At 45.8% G+C, this 14,823-nt stretch overlaps 1 protein-coding gene across 1 annotated transcript; it reads right to left on the bottom strand.

Annotated features, from left to right (window-relative positions):
- Positions 1-11,549: 11,549 nt before the first annotated feature.
- On the bottom strand, positions 11,550-13,572 carry LOC131023043 (uncharacterized). Its single transcript, XM_057952583.1, has 2 exons — positions 11,730-13,572; positions 11,550-11,581 (listed from the first exon to the last, which is right to left on the bottom strand). Exons 1-2 carry the CDS (start codon positions 13,570-13,572, stop codon positions 11,550-11,552), a joined length of 1,875 nt encoding a protein of 624 aa, XP_057808566.1.
- Between the last annotated feature and the right edge of the window lie 1,251 nt (positions 13,573-14,823).

Below are 14,823 nucleotides of genomic sequence, written 5' to 3'. Positions count from 1 at the left end.
TTGTGTCGCCGATAATTAATTACCGGCGGGAGCTCCGCCGTGGGTAATTCCCGCCGGTATTTCGGCGTTTTTTTGTAGTGTTTGTTGGATCGGTGACTTTCTCTATCAAAAAGTCTCGCCAACTTTGTGTTGACTCTACTACACGCGCAAACACGAGCGAGCGCGAGCGCGCGCGCGCGCGCGCACACACACACACACACACACACACATATATATATATATATATATATGTATATTATTAAAATACGATTTTATTGAAAAAAAGAAAAGAGAAAACCTAATATTTCAATTGAAAATGAAGCAATTACAACTAAAAATATTAATGTGTCTTGAACCAATTTAATTCACACTATAAACTAGTCAAAATTTTCATTGAAAATACAAAAGTATTTAATGGAATTAATGTTCCCAATAAATATATTAAAATTATAAAATAAAAATATATAAAGAATAAGAATGTCTTTTCATATTAAAATGTAATAAATTTTCATATTTGATCCGGGATCAAATTGATCCAAATTGCAAGGTCCATTTTTTATTTTTTTTTGTATGAAGTGAAAGAAAAAAATAAAAATAGTAATGTATTTCTTGGACGACAGATAATAATGAATATAGTAATAATGTTACTAATGTATATACTTTTCCCAAAGTGCATGGCGTAATAGTAAAGCGTGTTGAAAATATTCATGTTTTTTCGAGAATGTTATAACTATTTGCCCTCATTATTAACAGGTGAACCTACATTCTAGTACTAGCTAGGAATTTTAGGCCGAACACAATTAATCAGAATTAATTAAAATGAAAAAAATAATAATAATAAAGAGTAACGATCCATAAGAGCATCCGCATTGGGACCTCCTTGATAGCCTCCTTGATAGCCTACTTGATAGTGTTTGTGTTATTGAGTAGGTAGTGCTGCATTGGGGTTCCTTGATAGCCTCCTTGATAATATTAGTTTTGATTTTATGTTTTTCATTTAAATTTTATTGCATAATTTAAATTGCATATTTAAATACTGGATTAAACATAAAGTTTAAAATTACTTAAAACATAAAAAAAAAAAATACATAAAAATTTAAAAAACCTAAAACATCATTAAAATCACATAATTAAAAGCCTAGGATAGACAACGACGCCTGAGCACGTCGGCGACCATGGACGCGTGCAATGCACGTTGTGCGTCCGTCATGTTCGTCGTATCCGTGTTCAGGAGCTGCATATCGAGCTCCCTCTCCCGGATATCGTTCCTCCGCTGGTACTGGGCGGTGAATGCCCTCATCTACGCGTCGTTCCTATCCAACCTCTCCACAATTTCTGGTGGAGGATCCGAGCTCGTATGCGACGCTGCTGCCTTCCCTTTCCCTTTCTCCGCCGCCTTCGCCGCCTTCGCCGCCTTGTTGCCAATGGGCCGAGCAGAAGAGATCTCCTCGCCCGACGCCGAGGTGGTGAAGCCGCCCTCTTCCGTAGTCTTTGTCCTCTTGGAGGCATGCACGTCTCCAAGGAGGTACATCGACTTGAACTTGGGATTGTTCCGGAGAACTCTCCACGCGTTCCAGAAATTGAAGGAGGCATTGGTTGGGCTTCTAGCCTTGAAGATGGTTTGGGCCTTTTCACGAATCATATCATCCGAATGACCGGACGGCCAATTGTTGCGCGTCTCCACCCAAACAGCTTCCCAGAGACGCACATCCGCGCTCACCCTGGACCAGTGGCCTTGAAGTTGCTTGATGCCGAGGTCGACGCCGAGGATGGGGTTCACACATTCGCGGATCCGGCCCCAATATGACTCTCCCTTCTGATCCGTCCCACGGATCGACTCGTTGGTCTCCTCCGCCCAAATTTGGACGATGAGATCCGTATGCTGTGGAAGGTAAGTATGACGGTAAACTTTTGGTTTGTCGTGCTTCATTTTGGTGGCCTTTTCCTTCCTCCGGCCGCCTTTTCTTGGTGGGGAGACACTCTGCTGAGCACTCACCGGTTCCTCCTCGGGCGGGCTCTCCTCCAAGTTGATTCCTCCCATATCGGGATGATAATCAGAGGAGAGATCAGGGCACCAATTTGGATCGTAGAAAGGGTTGTGTGGATCCATGACGGAGAAAATTGTAGGAGAAGAAGAGGTGTGAAGAGAAGAAGGAAGAAGAAAGAAGGAAAATAGGTGTGGAGAAGAAGGAAGAAGATGGGTTGATTTAAAGAAGAGAAGAAGGAAAAAAAAAAAAAAAAAATTCAAACGGTCGGTCAAAGGTGCGGAGACCGAGACGCTGCAGTCAAAAGAATATATATAAATTCGAATTTTCGAATTTTTCATAATTTTTTTTTTTAAATTGGGCGCGTGCATTGCACGCGCCATCTCCACCGGCCATTCGAGGATACTCGATAACTCGAGGAGCTCCTCGCCGCATCGCCCTCCTCGACGCAGATGGTCTCCTCGAGGACCTCCTCGAGTACCCGCGATGCGGGTGCTCTTAGTGTATATATATATTTAATTAAAGTTGGGTGATGCTGTTTGAATCAATTTGATTCGGATCAAATGCAATAAATATTCAATTCTCAATATAAAAATACATTCTTATCCTTTATACAATTTTCATTCCATAATTTTAATACATTTAATTTTAATATAATATTATATATACCGGGAACAAAAATTCATTAAATGTTTGTATTTTCAATAAGAATTTTGATTTATATTTATTAATTGAATAATAATTCATCATTAAATTTGATTTAAAAATCATCATTAAGAATATTTTTTTTTTCTGTGGGCTAAGAATATATATTAACTTTTTAAAAATAGTAACTTATTTTAATTAAAATATGTATTTTTCATTCCGTTTTTAGAAATATGTTAAAATATTTAAATAAACTTATACTAATATATATAAAAAAATTTAAACTTAATTTAATATATATAAAAAGTAAACTTTCTTAGGGGTATTTAAGATATAATGCATTTTTATTTTAATATTATGATTATTTTATCATCATTGATCCGAAACAATTTGATCCAAATAGATTTACATTTAAAGTTTACGATTTATCGAAACAACCCAAAGATATTGGAAAGATATTTATGATTAGGAATGGCAACAAAATAATAGCACATCATTATTTTCAAGAGGTCGTTTGGTAGCCTTGCCTTTTGCTGGACGCCGAGGGAAGGGAACTCCGTAGCTGATAGTCTTTGCTTCTTTTGCTCTTAGATCTAATTCGCCTTTTCTGCTGCGAATGTGTCCCCGTTTGCTGTAAACTTTTCTTCCCATTCTCAATCAAGGCTTCCCTTTGGTTCTCAAAAAAAAAATAAAGTGACGATGATTTGCGCGTTATTTAATTCTTCGGGCCTAATTATTTGTTTTGTCCCTCAATGTCGTTTTGGCCGTCAAATTTGAAGACTTAAGTTTTTTGGATTATAGCACAATTCAAATGGTTATTATTTATCTTTATATTTGTTACTCTCTCCGTCGCACGAATCTTGACACATTTTCCTTTTTGGACCATCCCACGAATATTGATACATTTCCAAATAAGATAACTTCTCTATCCTACTTTATCACTTTTATTATTTTATCTCTCATACTTTAACACTTTTATCACATTCTCTCTCGTACTTTATTACTTTATTAACTACACACTTAAAACACTAATCTACAATTCCTTAATTCCCGTGTCGAAATCAAACGTGTCAAGATTCGTTTTGACATGTTGTAACTGCATCAACATCTGATCATGCCTTGATTTTGAATCGATTTGGAAATAACAATCAAGAGTGTTGTTAAGTAACTCAAATTAAACTAGATCGAGAAATTGTCGATGGTGAATAATTCTGTTGTTAAATAGTTTAATGACGGAAAAAGGGATGTTCCGATCATGTTAGCGGAAAGCTTATATATGCAACGTCGGAATGTTCCAAACTATAGTTCCGATCGACGAACATATCCAAATTAAATTAATTAAAATGAGTTTAATTTTGAACTCGAGCATAGAGTAACCCCTAATTTCATCACTAGTTTTGTGAATCATTGGAGTGTAACTTATTCGCATACGCAATGGGATATTGCTATGGTAACAATGGTTACTATCACACGCATCCTACCTTTTGATGTAACTTGTCCAAATATATATGGAAATAAATACATAAATACACCACACCCATGACATCAGCAAAAAGTAATGTAATTTGTAACTTTTTTTTTTCCAGAATTACAGAAAGTATCTAATATATAATCAAATAAGTAACTTGCACGCAGACGAGACCTCTACATCTCACAAAGGTAAGAAAATAATTGTACGCAGATGAGACCACTAAACACACTAAGGTGGGAACACTTCACACACAAAAATGATAAAACTATACCGCGCGTAGATGAAAATTGAACCCAAGCTCTCTTATAATGAAGAATTTTTGGGCACCTCAATTTTGTCACTTAAATTAAACCTCATTGAATGTGGTGCTAAATTTGTTCGCATGCATATATAGTACTACTTTATACCCCATGCATTAGTGTTCACGATAATTTTATTTTCTTTTTTGAAACACAACTATACTTTGATATATACATAGAACTAGCTAGAAATATTTGATGAAATTCGTGACTCATCCTAAAACACCTAATGGATGGACTCGAATTTATACGAGGTCGTCCTAGGGTGGTAAGGTGACTCAAGTCGTCTCTCAAGGAAGACTTAACAGGGCTTCGATTATGCTACTCACAAGTACAGAAATAAAACCTAAACACTCTAATCGGATAATTGGGGCTGACACTGACTAACGCTCTAACACCGGTACGTAATTGAAATGAAGCAATAACAATTAACTAATGCAGGAACATATGCGAACACAATAAAAACTAAGAACACGGCATTTAAACATTAACGGGATCAACTAGGGTTTCAATCTTGAACTCTGAACCAAACAATCATAAACTCATAAGCATCAACAATTAATTAACACCTAGGCAAGAAACTAAATCGAGGATCAAATTCTAACTTGCGCAAACTTCAAGACAATTAAAAAGATTATTAAACATCCACCAATAAGATAAAACTGAAAGCAACAATATTAATCCAACGATTCTAACAATTTATTCGAGATCAAACGTCATCAATCACAAAACATCACTTTCACCATCATCACAATCATCAAAGCATAAACCAAGGAATTTAAATAAGCCAAAGGATTCAAATTAACTAAATAGAATAAATGAGTTCTTACAAGCGTAGCAATTCAATGGGAAACAATCCGACGAAAGAGTAATGGAAATCACAAGCGATCCGATGAATCCGAAAGCGAGGTAAAAATTTAGCAACTCTAAAAACAGTGGAAAAATAGTGGAAAATCGCCCTGGAGGCTGTGCTGATCGGGAATCCCGAATAAAACCCTAAAAATGGGTTTTTATATCAAAAAACGTAACTGCCGAAAAATGACAGCGGCGGCGGCCGCCGTGAGACGGCGGCGCCGTGGACGGCGGCCGCCGTGGCACGGCGCCGCCGTGATGCCCTTTCGCAGAAACTCCCCAAAACGTGCACGGCTCGCGCCGTGGGGCTGCGGCGCCGTCTAGACGGCGGCCGCCGTGGCGCGGCGGCGGCCGTGGGTTGTCTTCGAAATTTGCTTCAATCTCTGCTGAAAAACTTGACAACTCTCGAATCCTGCACATGACAATAGTATACCCAGAAAGATCATCGAGCACGTGAAAAATAAGGCAAAGAGGAATAAAACATGCTCGAAAACACGGTAGAACACTAGCAAGAACCGCCCAAAAACGAGGTAAACAACCCCCCCACACTTAAATCCTTGCTTGTCCTCAAGCAACAACACAAAATCGAAAGAAAACCCACAGGCGATTCTTCTTACCAATCAAACTCAAACCAATCCAAGCCCTTCAAGAAATCAATGTCCCCCAATCAAGTGTTCAAAGCTAACATTTAAAAGTGCAACAACGAGGTGATACAACTCAATCCGATCAGATCCAATTCTCCGCTAAGGGTGAATTTCCTAATGCAATTTCCTTTACAATCATGTCTCACTCCTTTTTCATATTTTTTTTTTTTTTTTTTTGGGGTCATGTTATTTTTGCTCATAATAGATGGGCCATAATTCACGAGATTGCACTTTTGGAGGTGATCCAAAATGTTCTCGTGTGGTTTCCCATGCTCATAATGACAACATTAGAGGAGCAGAGACCCAGACTATCAGAACTCAACAACCAACCAGACAATTCAAAACAGAGACAGATATTAGGAATTGCACTGAAAACACTCCCCTTAGCATCTACCGGACAAATCACGTCAAGAGTTGTTCATCAGGGTGTTGCACCAAAACCTTAAACTAATTGCACTTCATTGGGAACAAATCAATCAAAAAGAACGAGGACAACAATCCAAACAGACACAATCCAGAATCGCCAATGAGCTACCATCAATCATGTGATGCACTTAAGAACAGGCACGAAAACAAGAGAAGGGGACCATTCGCCCCAAAACAAGCAAAACAGGGCAACAGAACCAAGCATGCAACGAAATGATAAAGCATCGTAAACCGCATGCGGCACAACCAACAACACAACCAAGACCGGACCATACGACCCCCCCAATGAATAAATAACGCCCCTCCCCCACACAGAAAAACTTGCACTGTCCTCAGGGCATGAAAACTATAAAGTTAGAGGACGTCCCTGAATAGGAGTGCAGTCAACACGGCGACAGCAGTAGAGAGAGCGGCGACCTAGAGCTGTAAACCAAACAACGAGAAAACCCACAAGATAGAAAAGCATAAAACAAGAACGAAAGGAAAGACAAAAAATATGTACAAAGGTGGGTAAGAGGTCGCTCAGTAGGGGCCCCGAGGGGGGCCCGGGGGGTGCCGGAACTGGTCCTGGTTCTGTAAAGAGAAGACGGCCCACTGTCGCTCAAGGTCGGCGAGGTAGTAGTTCGTGTCAGTGAGGCCCTGGTTGGCATCGGTGAGGCCCTGATTGTATTGGGCAAACCGAGCATCAAAAGACGACACCTGTTCACGCAAACGCGTGACCTCTCCGCCAATGGTGTTCACCCTGCCGTAGACGTCGCCCAACTGTGCATGCATGGGCGTCACGTAGCCACCAAGATGGTCCAGATGACCATAAATGTCGTCGATCCGAGCATAGATGCCGCCCACCGAGTCCTCCACTGAATCAAAACGGGAGGAAACCTCCTGGCGGAACTGGCCAAAGGACTCGTCAAAATGGGCCTGAAACTGCTGAAAGGCATCGGAGGGGCCCGCCTCAGGATCATAAACGAAAGCAGGTGGTGGCGCATGTTCGTCGTACTCCTCCTCATCATTGTCCTCATCATTGTCATCTATGACCTGGCGCGCCGAAGATGACGTGCCCTCGCCCCGTTGGAGTTGCTGCAAAATGGAACGGACATTGTGGCGTTTGGATTGGGGAATGATGGTGAAGTCTTTGGCCACAAAAGTCTTGAGCTCAGAGTGATCAATTGCCCTTGTCTCAGCGGCGCTTAGGTGTGCGGGAACCTGGGTCGGCGGGAAGAGGCCGAAATGGAGAGCCAGGGCGGTGGAGATGGGGCTCAGAGAAGGCTTGAAACCCCCATGCCGGGCCATGCTGTGAAGCTGGTTCCAGATGATGGTCGTGGCGTCAATCTTCTTCTTCCGCTTTGCACACCATAGCAGGTACAATTCAGTCTCATTGACTTTGTTGGCTTGCTCCTTGCCCAAAATGCAGAATGACAGGAATTTGTGGAGCACGCCGATGTCGGCGTCAATGAGTTGGTTGCTCGGGGCACCTTGGCCGGTCCAAGTGGGCAATCCAGTCAGTTCTTGCCAAGCCTTAGCCGGCACCCACGTATCCGGGAATCCCTTCAATCGCTTCGGGTGAAACCCAAAGGCGTCACTCATAATCCGGTAGGTGACGACGCATGGCGTATTGAGCATGCGGCAATGGAGCTGTGACTTGTCTGCGGTCATGTTGAGTGTGCAAAGGAACTCCAAGTGCAAAGGAAGCAAACCCGGCGGCGTGGTTTGGGAAAACTTGTAGAGTCCCAAACTCTTCAAATGTGCCGTGACGTCTTGGTCGAGTTGCGCCCTTCGGAGCAGGGGCCAATCAAGACATCGAGGCTGAGTCACCTTCTTCCCTTTTAGGGCCTTCCATCGGGTGCCTTCCCAGTCCTCAAAGATAGCAAAAGGAGCATTGTATACATGCCGGATGTCCTTCGGTGGCGAGGGAGGGCGGGGAATCGGCGAGGCTGGCTGCCGGCTAGAAGAGGCCGGCTGGCGGCTGGAAGAGGCCGGCTGGCGGCTAGGAGAGGCCTGAGGGCTAGGCGGGGCCTCATCTTCGCTTTCGTCGACGACGAGGGGGCGGCGGCGCTTGTATGTGGTGAGAGGTGCCATGGGAAGAGCCGGAAGTAGACGGCGGCGGCTGCGCTGACGGCGGGGGGCGGTGCAGACGGCGGCGGCCGTGGAGACAGCGGTGGCTGTGGGATACGGCGGCGGCCGTGTAGGCAGCGGCGGCCGTGGGCGGCGGGAGGAGAAGGGCTGGGAGCTCTGCGGCTGCGGCTGCTGGATGATGCAGCGTCGGCACCTGCGGTTGTGGCGGAGAGGGAGGGCGGCGCTGCAGCGGCGGTTGGGAAGGAGGCCGGAAGTGGTGGAGTTTGGTGGCGGTGGTGGGAAGGTAGGGTGGTGGCGTGGTGTTTATGGATGTTAGGTGTGAAGGTGGATAAAATGAGGTTGGAGGTGGTGGACGGTGGTGGTCGGATGTGGGTGGTAGAGGTGGTGGGGCGGCGAGTATTAAGAAAAGGGGGAGAGAGATAGGGAGGGAGGCGGGAAGGTGGGGGGGGCAGCTAGGGTTGGGTTCTTTTAAAGGGTGGGGACGGGCCGGGCTGGGCTTAGCGGGCTGGGCTAGCTGGGCATGGGGTGAGTGGGCTGGCTGGGCATGGGGGGTGGGACGGCGGCCGCTGTGGCACGGCGCCGCCGTGACCCCCCTTCGGGATTTTTGTGGATATGTCCGGTTTTTTAAGTGGCAGCGCCCGCCGTGACGCGGCGGCGCCGTGGACGGCGGCCGCCGCGTCACGGCGCCGCCGTCCCCCCCCTTCGGCATGTTGGGAATTTTTGAAGGCTTTGGCAGGTTTTTAAGAGGCGGCGCCCGCCGTGATGCGGCGGCGCCGTGGACGGCGGCCGCCGTGAGACGGCGCCGCCGGCCCTCCCCTTCGGCCTTTTGCTTATTTTTGCTATCCGGCAGCCAAAAACACATCCTTGAAGCTCGGTGACAGTCCGGGAATCCTATTTCCTGCAACACCACAATAAAACACCAAGAAAACGCCACAACAACCAACGACGAAAGGATAAAGCACCGCAAGAGCGCACTAACACAAAACAAAAAAAAAAGAAAAGGTAAGAGAAGAAACGTGGGTTGCCTCCCACGAAGCGCTCTAGTTAAGGTCGAGAGTTCGACTGTAATAAGCTTGTCAAAACAAAAGGTCGTGGAGTTCCTGAGACTCCACCACGGCGGCAACCATTTCATGCTCCAAGTAGGGCTTCACTCTATGCCCATTGACGGTAAACGTCTCGTCGTTGTTCTCCTTGCTTAAGACTACAGCGCCATGAGGGAGAATCTCCTTAAGAAGGAAAGGGCCACTCCAACGAGACTTGAGCTTGCCCGGGAAAAGTTTCAACCTTGAGTTGAACAAAAGAACCTTCATTCCGGGTTTGAGATTCTTGGGTACAACGCGGCTATCATGCAACCTCTTGACTTTATCTTTGTAGATCCTTGCATTCTCGTATGCCTCGTTGCGTAATTCATCGAGCTCTTCCATTTGCAAGGCTCTGTGCTTCCCCGCAGTAGTAATGTCGCAATTGGTGGCCTTGATTGCCCAATAAGCTCGGTGCTCAACCTCCACAGGCAGGTGGCACGCTTTACCGTAGACAAGGCGGTAGGGGCTCATTCCCATGACTCCCTTAAAGGCGGTGCGGTACGCCCACAAGGCATCATTGAGCTTAAGAGACCAATCCTTCCGGGAAGGTTGGACCGTCTTTTCCAGTATGCCCTTGATTTGCCGATTACTAGTTTCGGCTTGGCCCGAGGTCTGAGGATGATAAGGTGTGGCCACTTTGTGAGTAATGCCGTTTTTCCTCATAAGCTTCTCAAAAAGCTTGTTGCAGAAGTGTTTGCCTCCATCACTGATTATGGCCTTGGGAAATCCAAACCTACATAATATGTTTTCCTGCACAAACTTCAAGACGACATTAGCATCACATGTCCTTGTGGGGATGGCCTCAACCCACTTGGACACATAATCAACGGCAAGCAAGATATATTCATAACCGTAAGACATGGGGAAGGGGCCCATGAAATCTATGCCCCACACATCAAAAATCTCCACAACAAGAATGCTCGTGAGGGGCATTTCATTCCTGCGCCCAATTGTCCCCACTCTTTGACACCGGTCACAAGCAAGATAAAAAGAATGAGCATCTTTGAACAGAGTTGGCCAAAACAAACCGGATTGGAGGACCTTATGAGCCGTCTTTTGTCCACCAAAATGCCCACCACAATGGGCTTCATGGCAAAGCCTCAACACTTGTTGTTGCTCCACATCCGGAATGCATCTCCGAATCACCTCGTCCTTTCCCAACTTGAAAAGGTAGGGATCTTCCCAATAGTATTGCCTGCAAGTAGCCAAAAACCTTTTCCTCTCTTGGGATGTTAGATCGGGTCTTAATTCCCCACACGCAAGGTAATTGACAATATCAGCAAACCAAGGCACAGAGGCAATTTCATAAGTATGCTCAAAAGGGAAAGACTCATGTATGACATCTCGACTCGATTCAACCACATTATGCTCAAGTCTAGACAAGTGATCGGCAACAGAGTTTTCACTCCCCTTCCTATCCTTAATCTCAAGATCAAACTCTTGCAATAATAAGATCCAACGGATAAGGCGTGGTTTAGCTTGAGACTTAGTCAACAAATATCTTAGAGCCGCATGATCACTATGGACAATTACTTTAGAGCCTATGATATAAGCACGAAACTTGTCTAAAGCAAAAACCACAGCAAGCAACTCTTTCTCAGTGGTAGTGTAATTCACTTGTGCACTATTCAAAGTCAAGCTAGCATAGTAAATCACACGCAACATTTTGTCAACACGTTGACCAAGAACGGCCCCCACAGCAGAGTTTGAAGCATCGCACATAATCTCAAAAGGCAAAGACCAATTAGGTGCAACCACAACAGGTGCAGTGCTTAACTTGAGCTTCAGCAATTCAAAAGCATGCATACAAGTTTCATTAAAATCAAAATCCACATCTTGGGCAAGCAGACGACATAAAGGTTGGGTAATCTTAGAGAAATCCTTAATGAAACGCCGGTAAAACCCGGCATGACCTAGGAAACTCCTAATGCCTTTCACATCGATTGGTGGTGGTAATTTTTCAATCACCTCCACCTTAGCCCTATCAACCTCTATGCCATCTTTTGACACGACGTGGCCAAGAACGATGCCACTAGTCACCATGAAGTGACTCTTCTCCCAGCTAAGAGTTAACCCACTCTCTATACACCTTTTTAACACCAAGTTAATTTTGCCCAAGCAATCGCTAAACGAATTACCAAACACGGAGAAATCATCCATAAAAATTTCGACAAAATCACCTATCATTTCCGCGAAGATCGACATCATGCACCGTTGGAAGGTCCCCGGTGCATTGCACAGCCCAAAAGGCATCCTCTTCCACGCAAAGGTACCAAATGGGGTTGTGAACGCCGTCTTGTCCTGGTCCTCCGGCGCGATTGCTATTTGGTAATAACCTGACAAACCATCAAGGAAACAGTAAAAATCATGGCCAGCTAAACGATCCAACATTTGATCAATGAAAGGAAGCGGAAAATGATCCTTCTTTGTGACGGCGTTTAGCTTCCTGTAGTCAATACACATACGCCATCCCGTGACCGGGCGGGTCGGCACCAGCTCCTTGTTGTCATTCAGGACAACCGTGATTCCTCCCTTCTTGGGCACCACATGCACCGGGCTTACCCATTCACTATCGGCGATAGGGTAAATGATCCCTTCCGCTAATAGCTTGAGTATCTCCTTGCGTACTACCTCCATTAGGACGGGGTTGAGTCTTCGTTGACCATCCCTCTTCGGTGTTGCTCCATCCTCGAGGTGAATCCGATGCATGCATGTGGCGGGGCTAATACCACTAATGTCGGCAAGGCCCCAACCAAATGCCAACTTGTTGCTCCTTAGCACTCCCATCAATGCCAGTTCTTGCTCATGCGTGAGCTCGGCGGATATTATCACGGGCTTCTCCTCTCCTTCTTCCAAGTACACATATTTGAGGTGTTTAGGGAGATCCTTGAGTTCCAACTTGGGCTTTTTGCACTTCGTGGCATCTTCAAGCACCACAGGCTCATCAATGGGGAGTTTGTCTCTTCGTTCTCTCTCTCTTTCCTCGGCTTCCCGAGCAAACTCCTCCATGTCCGCCGACCCTGCAAAGACCTCCACTATCTCCTGTTCCTGCGCAAAAACCATCTCGGCGAGGCCATCAATAGCATCTATATAAGAGCATTCATTAGTGAAAGAAGATGATGGCAAAGCGCGACTATGATGCACAGAAAACGACACGGACTCTCCTAACACGGTCATTTTTATTGTTCCATTTTTCACATCAATCAACGTGTTAGTGGTGGCCATGAATGGTCTCCCTAGCAGTAAAGTGTGTTCCTTGCCATTCTCATGGACTTCTCCTATCTCAAGCACGACAAAATCGACAGGCACAATCAAACCACCCACTTTAACTAGGATATCCTCAATAACCCCGCGAGGATACCTAACTGATCTATCTGCCAATTGTAAGCACATTCTAGTGGGTTTTAAATCGCCTAACTCTAATTGCTTAAAAATAGAGTACGGCATCAAATTAATCCCTGCCCCCAAATCAAGCATGCCCGAGGCCTCCTTACCGTTCCCCAAAGCAATATTGATAACAAAACTACCTGGATCTCGTTGCTTGGGTGGCAAGGGCTGCTGCATGATGGAATTGGCAACCTCGGACACAAGGATCTTCTTATTGTCAACAAACTTCCTCTTCTTGGACGCCAGCTCCTTGAAGAACTTCACGTAAGCCGGGACATTTCTGATCACGTCCAGAAGTGGCAGGTTCACGTTCACCTTTGCCAACATGTTGTAGAAATCGGTGAACTGTTGGTCCAGCTTTTCATTCTTCAACCGGCTTGGGTAAGGAACCGGTGGCTTGTATGGCTTGGCGGCCTTGTGGAGCTTCACTTCGGGCTCTTTCTCTTTCTCCTTCTCCTCCTCTCTTGGCTGCAGCGGCTCCTTTACTTGCTCTTCCATGCGGGCTTCTTTGGGAGGTTCTTCTACAGGGGCTTCCACTTTGTTGTTCACCACCTTCCCATTGCGTAAAACAGTAACTGCTTGGGCTTGGTGGGGCTGCAATCCTTGTCCATGTAGCTTCCCTGGTTGTTGCTGCTGCTGCATCTGATTCAATGTCCCGGAGAGCTGCCCAACGGTTGTCTCGAGACGCTTGATTGTAGCCGACTGGGACTCCATGCTCTGCTTTGTCATCTCCATAAATGATTGCATGGTGTCCTCGAGAGACGGTTTCTGTGGTTGGGCTTGCTTCTGAAACTGCTGGGGCGCATTCTGGTATTGCTGCTGCTGCTGAAAATTCCCTTGCTGCATAGGGAACTGTTGATACTGCTGATACTGCGGGGGCTGTTGCTGCTGCTGATAAGCTTGCGGGTAGTTCTGCTGCTGAGGGAAGGGGAACTGCTGCTGAGGTGGGTAAAACTGCTGCTGATTCTGGTACCCAAATTGCTGTGGAGGGCGGCGGAATTGATTGCCTTGATTTGGTCCCGACCCTTGGCCAGGCGCTTGGTTCCTCCATCCAGAATTCTGCTGAGTTCTCCACCCCGAGTTGGGATTCTGTTGCCCTTGATTAAACATGGGCCTCTGTTCAAATTGAGGTCTCCCCTGGTATCCCTGGGCAGCATAGACCTCTGCTTCCCCTTCAGGTGTGAACTCCCCCATTCGGTGGCACTCGTTAGTTCCGTGGCTAAAATCGCCACAAATGCCACACCCTTCTGCTGGCGGTGCCTGAGCTGGCGGTGCTTGTGCTGGCGGTGCTTGAACGGGTTGAGGCTCCACCTGATTCATTCTTAGATGCTGAACTTGCCTCATCAGGTCCGCTACTTGCTTCTGCAGCTCATTGTTTGGGGCTACCGCATTGGCTTCGATCCTCCTTCCTCTGATTGATTTTTGTTGAGAACTCGCGGCAAGAGTGTTGAAGATCTCCTTGAGCTGATCAGCTGTCTTTCGGGCAATGTTGCCCCCAGCGGTACTATCCACCATAAACTGTGCCGTCTGAATCAATCCGTCATAGAAGAACTGCATCAACATGACGGGAGCCAACTGGTGCTGCGGGCACTGGCGGAGAAGCTCTTGGAATCTTTCCCAAGCCTCGTGGAGGGGCTCGTCAGCTCCTTGCATGAAGTTCATTATCTGTGTCCTAATCTCTTGCGTCTTGTGATTAGGGTAGTATTTGAGCATGAACTTCTCACTCGCCTCCGCCCATGTGGTGATGGAGTTTGGCGGCAAGGACAGTAACCATGTTCTAGCCCGGTCCTTGAGTGCATAAGGTAAGCACTTGAGTCTCAACTGATCCTCGGTGAGCTCCAGTAGTGGGAAGGTCTGCACTTGAGTGCAGAAGTCACGGATGAACTGTAAGGCGTCCTCACTCGGCATCCCATAAAAGAGCGGCAACAGGTTCGAATCGTTGGGCTTCAGATTGTAATTCCGGACTTCCGTGGGAAGCAC

Source organism: Salvia miltiorrhiza, chromosome 4 (assembly GCF_028751815.1).
Source record: "Salvia miltiorrhiza cultivar Shanhuang (shh) chromosome 4, IMPLAD_Smil_shh, whole genome shotgun sequence".
Classification (NCBI taxonomy): domain Eukaryota; kingdom Viridiplantae; phylum Streptophyta; class Magnoliopsida; order Lamiales; family Lamiaceae; genus Salvia; species Salvia miltiorrhiza.
This window is presented reverse-complemented; position numbering and strand designations above follow the sequence as displayed.